The sequence below is a fragment of the Cydia fagiglandana genome, chromosome 2, assembly GCF_963556715.1.
Source record: "Cydia fagiglandana chromosome 2, ilCydFagi1.1, whole genome shotgun sequence".
NCBI lineage: Eukaryota > Metazoa > Arthropoda > Insecta > Lepidoptera > Tortricidae > Cydia > Cydia fagiglandana.
In genome coordinates this window covers 17,187,079-17,201,469 of record NC_085933.1, presented here as the reverse complement: position 1 = coordinate 17,201,469, position 14,391 = coordinate 17,187,079, and the positions used below count along the sequence as shown (strand labels likewise).

Below are 14,391 nucleotides of genomic sequence, written 5' to 3'. Positions count from 1 at the left end.
TAAGTTTCCGTTATTCTACGTTATTTTGTGATGTCATTATCGTCTCAGGCGGCAATGCAATATTTTAAACATTCGCGCCGTGCTGTGTGCCGCCCTGTGTAAGCCGGCTCTGTCAAGGTCAACAAGTTGGCCGAGCTACTAGCTACAGTCCGATAAGTACCTCCCGCGCTTTCGCGCGTAAAATGCGGCGAACAACTTTTTCTATCAGTTTCTTCATTTCTTGCTTGCAAAAGTACAGGTAGAGTAAAAAAGAAGGAATCTATACAGCGATACAAACATGATGCAAAAATATAAGTAGGCAATTAAAAGTAATAAATACAGCGATGTGAATTAATCGATGTTTGAAAATGCGCGCTTTGTTTCTAGCGCTTACCTATTAAACATTTTTGAGTTTTACCTACATTTAATTAAAAACTTATACCTGACAAAAATTAATATATATACCGAAATTAAAGTGCGTATAGGTCCCTAAGTCAACAAATAAAACAATAACAAATACTTGATCTTGTTATTTTGAATGTTTTTAATAATTATATAAAACAAAACGGGAACAAACTCTGTAAAACAGACAATAGGTACTTTAATTTCAGTAATTATATCCGGTAGGTAATCAACTAATCATATTTAAGTAAATTTACCTATACAAATTACGCATTATGCATTTCTACTTCATAATAACTTCCAAAGAGAAATGACGTCCTTACAAGGTTAATGTATTAGCGCTATGACGTACGAGCGAACAGCAGTAGCGCGTGAGAATGAAATAAAATTATCGTTTAAAATTGGGCTTAAGCAATAAATAAACGTAATTAGAAAATACTTACCGATGATATGAGATCAAATCTTTTTTCTTACACTTCCGATAATGGTTTTTGCACCCTTTTACAACGCAATGAGGCATTTTTATGTTATGCTGCGTGACAACTTTCTACTGCGCAACTCGCCACACGACTGAGCGCCGTGGTGTGATAAATGCGATTATCACACCCATGTAGCGGCCCCCTTTTCAGTGCTCGTTAACCGCGTCCTTACGAAGTAATATATATGTCAATGGTCGCAGTGTTAACCTAGCCCACTTAACCCTTAATCAAACGGAACACTTTTTATGAGATTTTTGAAAACTTATAATGGTTTTTAGGCAATTTGGGTGCGTAGATTACGAAAAATATATAAAAAGAATTTTAGTGGGGGGGGGAAGGGGGGTTTTGCGGTGGGAAATAATTTCCCGTTATCCGTTACGGAATAGCAAAATTTTGAATGAAGTGGGAAATAGTTTCCCATTGTCCGATACGGTTACAAACTTTTTACTAATTAGTAGCTCCCCCCGGCTTTGCTTGGATTTCAAGTATGATCCTTTAACGTTATCTTCAAAAATCAAAGAAATAAATAAAAGAAAAAAAGAAAACAAAAACAGCCACAGTTTTTTTGTGTAACAGGCAAACGAGCATATATTTTTATTTATGGAAACCAATTAAAATTTAGGTGGAGAACAAACACTGGGAAATAATTTCCCACTTGATAAAACCTACCAATTTTTTTGTAAATCGTACGTTCAAGAACAAACAATGGGAAATAATTACCCACTTACTAAAACCTTAAAATCTTGGCTAAATCATATCGTTATCACAATTATTTTCAAGCAAAACACAGGGACAATAAGTCTAGTTTATGACAGTATTCAGTTTATGCACTTACAAGATTTTTTCTCGCACTTAACCTTCTTAACACTAAAAAAAATTGTCGTTATTGCAAAAAAAATCACAACAACTGACATTGACTTTGACGTATGGTCACAAATGGCGGCCATTAGAAAAGTGTTGCCATTTTTCAAATTCAAAATGTTACTAAGATTTTAAATCTGTATGGTTGGTATCGCTGAGTGCTGCCTTTAAAAAGACAAAAAATATTTCGTAAATTAGAATGAAGTGGGAAATAATTTCCCGATATTTGATTAAGGGTTAACTGATAGCAGTACAAACCTAACCTAACATACTTTTCTAGTAGCATTTCAGTATGCCTACCTAAGTTATGCGGTGCGGGGTACGGGGGTTGAGCGGGAGGGGCTAGTAATTTTGGCATCATTTTACTTTATTTGGTAATATGTATAATTTTTTTGGTATCATAGTGGTTTATTTAGGTGAAAATATCGCATTTATTTGGTCTTCAAGATTTGGTGATCATTAATGATTTTTGGTAATCATTCAATATATTTGGTATTCGAATACAATTTGAAGTGCAGTCGTAATTAAAATGGTGGTACATTTGTAATTTTAGGCCTTATTTTTTTGGTGTTCAATAATTTTTTTTGGTAAGCATGTTTTTTTTATTTAGGGTACCAAAGTATTTTTTAGTGGTCATTATATTTGTAGCCTTAAATATGACCTCAGTCGCAAGTTGGTATTGCGTTAAGTATAGCCTGTTACGAAACGTACAAGCCCAATTCTCCAATTGGGTTTATGAAGTCTCCACTTCATTACACGACTTTTTTTAATAAATTGTTTAAAGATATACGAATATGTAAAGGTAGGTACTATAAAATACTAAGCAATGCAAGACGCATAAGTACAATTTAAACTACCGGTAAAAAGAGTTTCACCAAAGCAGTGCTCAGCAATAATATTTCCGTTACCTATTACTATTCATGACAGGCTAAGTAGAATAGAATAGAATATATTTTATTTGTATTAAAATTGTACAGTAGGTAGGTACCTATCTAAGGACTATTGTAACTTTTTTTTACTTCCGCGCAATATTTCTCAGACTGACCGATATATTCCATGCATGAACTTTCGAAAGGGAAGCGACAGATTGCGATAACAGTGTGCAATAGACTTCGAGTCTATTCAGGTCTGTGTCACAGCGGACAGTTGAAAATCAAGAAGCTAACAGCCTTTGCAAACGGCTTTGCTTTTCGACCAACCGTCACACGAAAAAAATATTCAAGATTCAAGTAGGCCTATGTAGTAGTAGTACAACTAGTACAGTAGTATTAGTTAGTAGGTATATCAAGCTTAATATGTAACATCTAAATGTAAAAAGACATACACACACACACACAACAAAAGTAACATAATATACATTTAACAACTAATAAAAATTAATTGCAAACATAAGTAGGTACACGATCTGGACAGTTATTTACGATTAACGAGTAATTAATGAATTTGTCTGGATTTGTTATGAAAAAATTGGGCTTGGCACCGAAGTCAAACATCAGTCGGTAATTAATATACCTAGGTACTTAAATAAGATACTGTTTTATTTTATTCTTTTTGAAGTTGGTTATCTTTACTTTTGTAAAAAGTTCTTATTAAAAAGTCAGTCTGGAATTTCAATTCTCAGTACATTCTATTATCAAATATGCCGCTGTGCTAATCATGTAGGTATCAATATTATTAAATAAATTAAATACTGTTTTGTTTTTATATGCTACCGTCGAATATAGGTCTCGACTCTCGCCTGAATGGAAGAACGGGACAAAACGTTTCTTTATTTCATTAGAATGCATTCACGGGGAGTCTATTGTGAAGGTGTGTGGCGGCTCGATATCTACCTAGCGCCGTTTTTAAAGAAAATACCATCTTTAGGATAAACATAATATGCTTGGGGTTCGAAATAATACATACTTAAATGTAAAAAATGCTCGTGTCAGGCTCGGATATTTTTCATCGTAAGCGGACGTCGCCTTAAATCAGCGAACGGCAACCTTTTAGCAGCCAAGGGCCACATAGTAGTTAACGAAGTTGACGCGGGCCGCACTTTGGTAATATTTGTGATTTAGCAGACATTGTCGTTTGTCAATATTACATAGGTACAAAATAGCCAGGGAGGCTCGCGGGCCCCAAGCGAGAGGTTCGCGGGCCGCATGCGGCCTGGTTAATATTGTCCTATAGGGTGGACACTATGAGCCAAATTCCGTTCCAAAAAGGGTGGTTAACTGATGAACAACACATCCTACTTTAAAAATACTAAAACTATAACAATTTAACAATATGATCGGTCGTAGGCGTACTCGTACGCGCACACTTTATACAAAAGGATACCGGCTACCGAACCAAACTCGCGATACAAAAACATGGCCGCGCACGCGCCCACTATAAATTAACCCGCTGCTTAGTCTTCTTCTTCTTCCTCGCGTTTTCCCGGCATTTCGCCACGGCTCATGGGAGCCTGGGGTCCGCTTGACAACTAATCCCATGGTTTGACGTAGGCACTAGTTTTTTCAAAAGCGACTGCCATCTGACCTTCCAACCCAGAGCGTAAACTATGCCTTATTGGGATTAGTCCGGTTTCCTCACGATGTTTTCCTTCACCGAAAAGCGACTGGTAAATATCAAATGATATTTCGTACATAAGTTCCGAAAAACTCATTGGTACGAGCCGGGGTTTGAACCCGCGACCTCCAGATTGCAAGTCGCACCGCACGCTCTCACCGCTAGGCCACCAGCGACCAAAGAGCATATAATCACTCCGTTTTAAGAGTCGGCACTCTCGAACAATCGTTGAACCGAATTATGAACGTACATATGCTAACACACCAAATACAGGCTTAAAGATCTCGCATCCAGTCCATAATTGTAAAAAAAAATACCACACACAATACTACCAACACAAAAAAAACAACGCTAGGGCTCGACACTTCCAGTACCTACTGTTTATCGATATCGATAAATGTGCGATACGTGCTGCTGTATTTACCTACTGTACTACTGTAACAGTACATTTTGAGAATCACGTGGATTAATAAAATAAAAGAACATTATATAAACAATTATATTTTACATGATAAAAATAACATAGTTTATTATTCAAGTAGGCATATTACAATATGCTGAATTCGCGCGTTTTCTTTTTTAATCTGGTCCCTTTTTATTGAAGGCACTGGATGGAGAATGATTTCCACAAATAAACTTGCTTCCATTCAGCTTTTGAATAGGTAAATAAATACGCCAAATCCTCATTTCCTTTTCCTCAGCTTTGCCCATAATCGACATCTGAAATAAAGAGATTATCGATAAATTGGTCGTACACTATTCGTGTCATAGGTTACTTAGTTTTTTATTTAAAAATACTTTATGCACAAAATATTTTCGTTTTAATCATGGATTGTACACGACTAAAACTAATTCAAACTAATTAAATAAGTAACTGTTAACGACTCAAAGTAAAAAATTAAAATATTGCACACAAACATCAGTTTACCGACCTGTTCGGATCAAGTGGAAATCTGGCCAAAAATACGTCAGTAGTTAGTCTTCTTACACACCCACTACAAACTTCACATTTCCTTAAAGATTTGGCCCCCATTTAAATAACAGCTAAAGTTATTTTACCAAAATTACAATAAAAAATAACCACGTATTAACACGTTCACGACAATTCAAATGACGTTTGACGTTTTACTTTACTACCAATCATACCAACCTAAAGAAAAGTAAGTATAATACGTCTATGTTAAAAGCAAGTATGGTATGTGCCACCAAAATGCAACAGCAGTCATTTTAATTCGATAAGATTATTTCTATGCCTCAATGTTGGTAACAAGTACGTTCTTAAATTATCAAAGTATGGGGTGTCGATGGGCTGCCAGCGACCAGCGCTTACTTAGGTGACCCGCTGCTTAGTGTGTTTGTGTTAATACGCTAGCCGAAGTCTACCTCGATTAGTACTATTTTATTTAGATCTCATAATTGATAAATGTTGCCAACGTATTAAATAACATCCTAAAAATTGCACTAGTATTATAAAGAACCATTTTTCCTTCTAGCTAATTATATGTATATAATTGGGTAGAAGGAAAAGTGGTTTGAATGAACTACACCTAAAATAAAATATCAGGTTCTAAGATTATATGATTATTATCTTATCCCAACTAAATGTAATACCCGTAGTACAGCCATTGTATCTCCACTATAGCTACAAAACAAAAGGAGTCACAGAACAAAATAAACAACTTTAAAGTTCCCAACGGAGCAAGACCAAGACTTATTCTTTGAGCTCTACAATAACTATTTTCATTGATAAATTTATAACTTTTATAACCGTCTGCTGTATACTGTATCTGTGGTTGAAACGTTTTATTTATTCAAAAGCAATATAAACTTTATTTTCTCCTCCACTCGAAACGACCTGCTTTGAAAACTTTGTAAAATACGTATCTGAGAAATGAATTTTTGCTTGATATTTTCTTGGTACAGTCGCCGTTAGATATAGTGGAGCGGTCAAAGGTGCTCCTGCTCACTAATATTTGAACACCTCTCAAATTGTCAAGAATAAAGAATAAAGGCGTGCGGGTTAAATACAAATTGAACTACATTAAACAGCCTGCTATAATGCTCGCATATAGGCCGACTGCTCAATGCTATATTTTGTTACTGCCCTGCAATGACAAAGAGAAATAGGTAGTTTCCGTAGTCACCGTGCAATGCACTTATGAACTTCAAATATAGCTTGAAACACTAGCATAGCCGTATGTATAGTTGTAATTATAAGATCGAAACCTTATACGCAGGTAGTCAATTATTAAAACTAGGTATTTGATAATAGGTAAGTAGCAGTTATGTCGGTATTTTTACCTTACTATAGTTCGTTTTTTTTTTAGCATTAGAAATTAGGTAAACAATCTTGATGTGTCTTTTAATTGAAAAACACATTTAAAAAATAAGTTACGGCAAATATGTAACAATTATGAATCTAATACGATCATTTATATTCTTCTGCTTTCATAAGTAATAGTTTTTAAATTTTAAAAAGCGTTTTTCAATTAAAAGACATGTCAAGATCGCTTACCTTCTTGCAAGTTCTTTCTAATGCTAAAAAAAACGAACTATAGATACCATTAAACCGTAGTAAAATGTTAAGTTTTTTGCGTATTTTGCCTCTCTATCACTCGAATAAGCAAGAGCGAAAGAGATATTTGCGTAAAGGGCAGGTTGCGTTGCAACCCGAGGGGCAAGTTTAAATTTAATAACAAATTAGTAGGTTAGTAGGTACTAATAAGTAGGTATGTGCTTACCCTGATATGTTTGTCCGTTGCTCGTCAAAGCACAATAATCACTGACACATTACCTACTTTAAAAAAAACACTCACACGTGGTTTACACTAGAAAGTACTTACTTGAGAGTTGAGAGACATGGGTATTTAAAATTTTGAATATATTATTTTTCACCACACCAGCTCGTAAAGGCTTACTTTGCACTTCAAAAACTGATAGCAAAGTTGCATTTTATTCACATCTGAGGCAAATTAATCAAATGCAAATATTGAGTTGTTTTCATATATGTATTTGCTGGTAGAATTGACTTTTAAATGATGATTTTGGATGATAAATATTTAATAACATTAATTTGGATTTGTTTTTGTTTGATATTTTAAGTATGCTTGGGGTATGTGTGGTGAAAAATTTTGTGTTTCACTCGGGGGCAAATTTTGTTTAACCCTCGCGCTTTGAAACCCTCACAACGCTCAAGATTCCATTATTCGAACCACTCGCTACGCTCGTGGTTCAATTTTGGAATCTTTCGCTTGCTCGGGTATCATTATTAGCATGAGCGGTTAAACAACAACTTTGCCCCCTTGTAAAACAAATAACTATTTTTTACCCGGATTTTCATTCGGTTTCCGTGCGGAATGACAAGTGGGAACGGGACGTCGCTTTACTAATGCATAGTAGCGCTGTCTCGCTTGCACATGTAATTACGTACTGAAAAGGCTTAGGGAGACTGTTGCATGTACAGACTCTAATTTGAAACATAGTCCGAGAAGAGAGCATCATTCTGTTTTTTGCCCGTATGAATAAAGAGATGTGTAAACTTTTATTGTTCTTGTTTACCGACAAAATGCTTGATATGATATGAAAATAATATAGCGTTGCATTAACTAAACGCGTCTTGTTCTACGTCAATTTATACGTCAAATGTCACTGTCATGTCAGGACACAGTAGTGTCAACTGTCAGAGGCAAAACAGCAATATTTTTAATGCAATGTACGACGTAGAATAGCTATTTTTCACAAAATATCAAAGCTTATTACGATATCACGCATCTTTGTTTTAGTGCTAGTAACTCGCGTTAGTGCCTTGGGTATACAAATAATCATAGTACCAATTTATTGTATCTTTAATACCTACTTTCCCGTACGAAAACTAAATTGGTCTTTTTGGATTAAAAACCTTTCATCAGTTCTGATTGAAGGCACGGAAATGGATTACGTGACTGCGTTAAAGATTTTAGTTATCGGAGAGAGTGGTGTAGGCAAATCTAGGTGAGTTGTATCAGGATGTTAATTGTATTTTTTGGACAAAGGAGTGTGTATTGCTAGAGCAAGGTTACTATGACTCATTATCGAATCAACGTTATTTAAGCACGTCGCGAATCATTTAATTTTAAAATTTTTGGGAAGTATATTATTGACTTTTTTTTACACTTGTATCTATAGGTTGGTATATAACTTTATAATCTTTGAAATAGTTAAAAGTAGCTGTGTTTAGCTAGTTTATACGCTTTTTATGTTTTTGCCTTTAGAGATTTTAGCAGTTCTATGTCAAAAACTTGGTAATTGTTTCATCACCCACGCTTCATGTTAAGTTTTATTGTAAAGCGTGTTTCGAATAATAACCAATAACTACTATTTATTTTATCAACAGTATCATCTTGGCGTTTACAACTGGTGACTACAATGCATCATTCCCGGCCACCATAGGAGTGGACTACAAATGCAAGATCATGGAAGTGAACGGAGTTAAGGTGAAGTTAGGCATATGGGACACAGCTGGCCAAGAACGCTATAGGACGCTGACTTCAAGTTTCTACAGGTACTACAACATATTTACATTTTCTATTAATATCAGTATATACAGCAAAACTGATTATAATTGTTACCGACTGATGGCAGTTCAAACTAAAAAAAAAAATATTTTCTATTATGTGCAGAGCTGGGATAGAGTGAGCTATTTGCCTTATAATATGACGTAAGACATGTCTGACCTCTGATTATGTGCATTTTCTACTTCAAAGGTTGATGACCTGTGGAACTATTATCAATTGAACCATTGATATTTGGAGCTTGCTTGTATTTCCTCACATATCCTGGTCCATGTTACTATAGCTTGACAAATTTGTATAAGTGTGTGGCGGGGACTGACGGCTCTGCTGCCTGCACTTCATTTTGCGAGTGTCACATACAAATTTGTTAAGCTATATTTTATCCCTACCCTAAATGATTGTATGGTGATGACATATGCCAGATGGTGCAGAATAAGTAGCAAATTACAAGATATAAATGAATAATGGTTTGTTGTTGCAGAGAAGCGCATGGTGCTATATTAGTGTATGATGTATCAGAGCCAAAGACACTAGCTAAGCTAAACGAGTGGGTGGAAGAACTGCAGGTCTACTCTACCAAGAAGAACATAGTTTGTTTAGTTGTTGGCAATAAGATTGACAAGGTAAGGTTGATTTTTATCTTTCTGTTTATTAGTATTTTTCTTACAACTCATTTATATTATACATACAAAAGTCTAATCATTAGACTCTAATGTATCATTCATAGCTATTGGAATTCCTCTTATAAATAAATAAATAAATATAAGAATAAAATCGTAAAATTGCAATCTTAGGTAAATTGTTATATTACTTGTTTAGGCATACTAATTTAATATACATAAATAAGTGTAAATTTACACTTAAGTAAGGTTTGTAATAACAACCTATGAGAGCTTTTATCAGAATACAAAATATATTTTTAATGCTATTCATAGTGATACAAGCTGTCACATGAACTTATTTATTACGATTATTGCCATAGAAAGTTCCATGTCTGAAAAATATCTACATCTATTTATACTTACATGGAAAAATGAGAACCTGGTTCTTCTTTTCCAAAATGGAAAAATTTCCTTATTCATTTTTTTGTGAAGGCCAAAAATTACTACTAATATTACTAATGAATACGCAGAACGTTTTCATATTTATGGAGACTTTCTAGTTCACAATATTGTCATCAGCTGCTGCAATAGTTACTTCATCAAATGAAACTATTTGAATGGATTACCTATATTGCGTAATATAATTCAATTTGTTCATAATCTTGTGACATTTTGTTTGCTTATTAACTCACATTTTAGACGTGTCGAAACGTCGGTAAATCAAGGTAATTGAATAAAATTCGCGTTAGACCCGTCTATAACTGTGAGTTAATATGTGTTCAAAACGCGAAAGTTTAAAATATTATATTTTGTTTGCTTTCTAAAGCCTTATAAAGTATTTTTCACCACACCAGCTCGGAAAGGCTTACTTTGCACTTCGAAAACGAATAGCAAAGTTGCATTTTATCCACATGTGAGGCAAAGTAATCAAATGCAAATTTTGAGTTGTTTTCTTATATTTGCTGGTAGAATTGACTTTTAAATGATGATTTTGGATGATAAATATTTAATAACATTCATTTGGATTTGATTTGGTTTGATTTTGTTTGAAATTTTACATTTAATATTTGCTTCGGGTTGGTGTGGTGAAAAATTTTGTGTTTCACTCGGGGGCAAATTTTGTTTAACCCTCGTGCTTTGAAACCTTCGCAACGCTCATGATTCCATTTTTCGAACCACTCGCTACGCTCGTGGTTCAATTTTGGAATCTTTCGCTTGCTCGGGTATCAATATTAGCACGAGCGGTTAAACAACAACTTTGCCCCCTTGTATAACAAATAACTATTTCATCATTCAGGCTCGGCAAGTGACCAGGGAGGCTGGGCAGGAGTTTGCGCAAAAGCATAGAATGCTCTTCATTGAGAGCAGTGCCAAGACCCAGGAAGGTATCAACTTGGCATTCGAGGAGCTAGTACAAAAGGTAAGTGGCTAATTTTGGGACAATAGCATAGTTCCACATTGTTTTATGATAGCTTGTGATATGACAATATTGTCAATATATTTTTTCCTTTTTTATTGTTGGATATACCACATTATTACAATCTATAAATCGTAAATACCCTTACCCTTAGTAGCCTGAAAATAAATGCTTTGATTGATTGATTGATTTATTGTAAATACAGATCGGAGATTTGACGACCGGTCTGGCCTAGTAACACAATATCATATTGTTATAGAAATAAATAAATGAATGAGTGGGTAGTGACCCTGCCTATGAAACCGATGGTCCCGGTTCGAATCCTGGTAAGGGCATTTATTTGTATTATGATACAGATATTTGTTCCTGAGTCATGGTTGTTTTCTATGTATTTAAGTATTTATATATTATATATATCGTTGTCTGAGTACCCACAACACAAGCCTTCTTGAGCTTGCCGTGGGGCTTAGTCAATTTGTGTAAAAATGTCCTATAATATTTATTTATTATTTATTTATTATTTAGATGATGTATGTACTTGTACCCCTCTTATACATATCTTGTTCTTGGGGTATGTGGATGTAGGTTCGATTCCCATGTTGGCCAGAGTTGATCATTGTGATTGACATCAGTATTTACAATTTATAGATTGAGAATATTGTCCATTGCTATCGTTAATTTCTCCAGCATTTTATATTGAAATGCTGTAAAATGTGATAAAACTGTTTGGTTACGGACATGAACACTTATGCAGCCAACAATTTGGTCATATCACAAGTTGGTATAAAGGCGAGCTATGCACCTACCGGTGGTAATTTCGAATGTAGCTAAACTTATGTGATCATTTACCTAATATTTTTGTAACGTCACTAGTTAGAATTACAAGCAGGTAATCACTAATAAATTAAACATTCTTTTGTTAATTTGGTATGGAATTTCAAATGGAAATATTAAAATAATGTATTTGAAAATACCACCAATAGGCCATAGCTTTGTTTCATAGAATATCTCGCCTTTGAAACATGTGGAGTTAGCAGATCTCTCTCAGAGGTTTGTATGTGGACGTTCAGGATTTTATTACAGTCCGACAAGAAAATGTCCAAATTAAAAAGTGGCGATATTGTAGTGTTGTCTCCTTTTCTTAGATTGATTTGAAAGGAATGACACTACAGTATTGCCAGTTTTTAATTTCTACATTTTCTTGTTGTACTATATATTATCTGGTTTTGAGTCGAGTGATGATTCCATTATGCGAAAATGTTTTGTAGATAATCGAGACACCAGGCCTCTGGGAGTCCAGTCCCACTTCAAACATCCGCGTAGGCAGTGACGAGCGACGGCAGCAGGAGTCCTCTTGCTACGACTACACGTGTACCATCTAAGCACAGTTTCAGTGACACCCTGTATATTTAACGTAGTACTATTAATAAAATGAAATGGTTTTTTTACCAAAAGGTCACTTTAGCTCACAAAGATTTTTATGTACGTTTATTTTGCTATAATGGGATTAAATATGGATTTTATCACATATACCTATACTTATAATTATCAACGGCTAAGGGAGTCCTGTTGTATTTTTTTATAAGACATGTCATACACGTGACTTTAGTCGCAAAATAAGTGCTTTTTATAAGTGGATTTTTTAGTTTATTTTAGTGTGTGTGTAAAATAAGTGTGTTATAATTATGACTTGTGTTCATATAAAGTTATGTTCTTAAAGCCTATAAAAGCTGAGCATAATTATAGTAACTGGAGACGCGTTGTCTGTCCAGTCTATTTCTGTACAAAAAGTCTTGCCGATTTTTACCGGGGAGGGGCACATCAAATGTAGGCATGGCTATTTGTACGTAACGTACAATTTTTTTTATCAAGCTATATACTAGATACCATTTTCAAGCAATACTAAAAAAATCTAGATTCAAATAATAATAAATTTTTGAATCGGCCATTTAATAAATGAATGTCCTTTAACAGTCGCTACGTAAAAACCCTTGTGATGTCGCATTCACATCCCTGGCACACTTTCATCCAGTTGTATACCTACGCTATACACGCGACATCTATTTAAATAATACGTTCATGTGTGTACGCCCATACATCGCTTCTATACCAAGGACCGTCCACTTACATTAGCCTGTTCTACATTATGATGGAGTGCCCAAGACATTTCCATTTATCAAGACCCATCGGACAAATAAGCCTGCCCTCAATGGCCCAAGATGGAGCCCTGCTAATGAGTGGCGATCGCTCAACAACTTGTACAAACGTTGACAAATATATAGAGGAAGCTTTTCAAATGATTTATATGAGATAGACACGATTTTTGAGGTTGAATGCGGCAAGCACTTGGGCGAGAAATCAGAATGATGAACGCGCGAGATTAATGTTGATGCGTGAGATACGATGCCGAATATACCTACTTACCTAATGGCAAATGGCTTAAGCACAGTAAAAATAGTATTGACGATCAGATTTAGTTTTTATGTTAGAGTTAGACCAAACTTTTGTCTGCAGCGATTTTAATAGCCCACGCAGCACTCATAATTTCATAGAAGTTTGAATTTTAAAATGACACTTGCACTGCGTGGGCTATCAAAATCACTGCAGACTTTTCTCGGTCTGACTATACGAGTAAAACTTTGATTTCACATTTGTGAGGTAAAATCTGGTAACCAAGCAATTAAAAAGTACCAAACCGTAAATACCTATTTTGATTGGGATAAGTAATAATTTCATTTGAATTTGACGTTACAAAAACGCCGACCTACCTACCCACACCCAGTACGACTCAAACTCATTTGTAATAACCACACTAATCAATTCCAAATTAAAACTGTTTTTCAATGGCTGTTACAATGGTAACGACGAATTTTAGGCACAGCCATAGCTAATGCGAAATTTATTATTTTTTCACGTCACTCATCATTTTGTTAAATTCAAAGATGGGCACTAGCGATATTCAATTGTATTTATTTGTATTTAATAATGAGTGAAGCTTGAATGGAACAGGATTTTTATTTGAATGGTTCAGTGGATGTTAGATGATAACGAATAAATCTTTCCTCCGTGAATAAATATGGAGATTGCAAGCAGGAACGATTTAGGCGTAAATACGTTTGCGCTGGTTTCCGCTACATTTCACATGTTGTAATCGATTTAAAAAAAAAGACTGAATTTATTGCTTTTATTTTTCTGGAGAAGAATATTTCATGATGTTAATACAATGTTCGGATATTTCACGATTGATTCAGATTCCAGAATTTAGAAGCTGGAAGAGTTGTTAGTAGGCACCTACCAGAAAGCCGACGTTCAATTTATTTTAAACTTAAATTAATAAAAGTTGATAACAGTTCATTTTTCGTTAACTTGACAAGCGTAAGTAGGATCGAAGGCGTTTTCAATCTAATTGAAGTACCTACCCACGGCATTTTAATTTTAGCACGCATAAGAAGAGACCCAGCTACACTTAAGGTATATTTGTTAACACTAGACACGGTAATGTGATAAAGCAAAACATGTTTTGACTGCCTCTGCCCTGAGGCCGATCA

At 34.8% G+C, this 14,391-nt stretch overlaps 1 protein-coding gene across 1 annotated transcript; it reads left to right on the top strand.

Annotated features, from left to right (window-relative positions):
• Positions 1 to 7,952: 7,952 nt before the first annotated feature.
• On the top strand, positions 7,953 to 12,373 carry LOC134677373 (ras-related protein Rab-18A). Its single transcript, XM_063535810.1, has 5 exons — positions 7,953 to 8,264; positions 8,647 to 8,814; positions 9,306 to 9,447; positions 10,724 to 10,846; positions 12,112 to 12,373. The coding sequence occupies exons 1-5, from the start codon at positions 8,203 to 8,205 to the stop codon at positions 12,223 to 12,225; spliced, it is 609 nt and encodes a 202-aa protein (XP_063391880.1). The 5' UTR covers positions 7,953 to 8,202; the 3' UTR covers positions 12,226 to 12,373.
• The last annotated feature ends 2,018 nt before the right edge of the window (positions 12,374 to 14,391 follow it).

What these genes read in the sequence shown, in the direction of transcription:
- LOC134677373 (XM_063535810.1), top strand. Translation starts at nt 8,203, where the DNA reads ATGGATTACGTGACTGCGTTAAAGATTTTAGTTATCGGAGAGAGTGGT. An exon ending in TTGGCAATAAGATTGACAAG is followed by an intron (nt 9,448 to 10,723) that starts GTAAGGTTGATT and finishes TTCATCATTCAG; the next exon opens with GCTCGGCAAGTGACCAGGGA. An exon ending in TCGAGGAGCTAGTACAAAAG is followed by an intron (nt 10,847 to 12,111) that starts GTAAGTGGCTAA and finishes AATGTTTTGTAG; the next exon opens with ATAATCGAGACACCAGGCCT.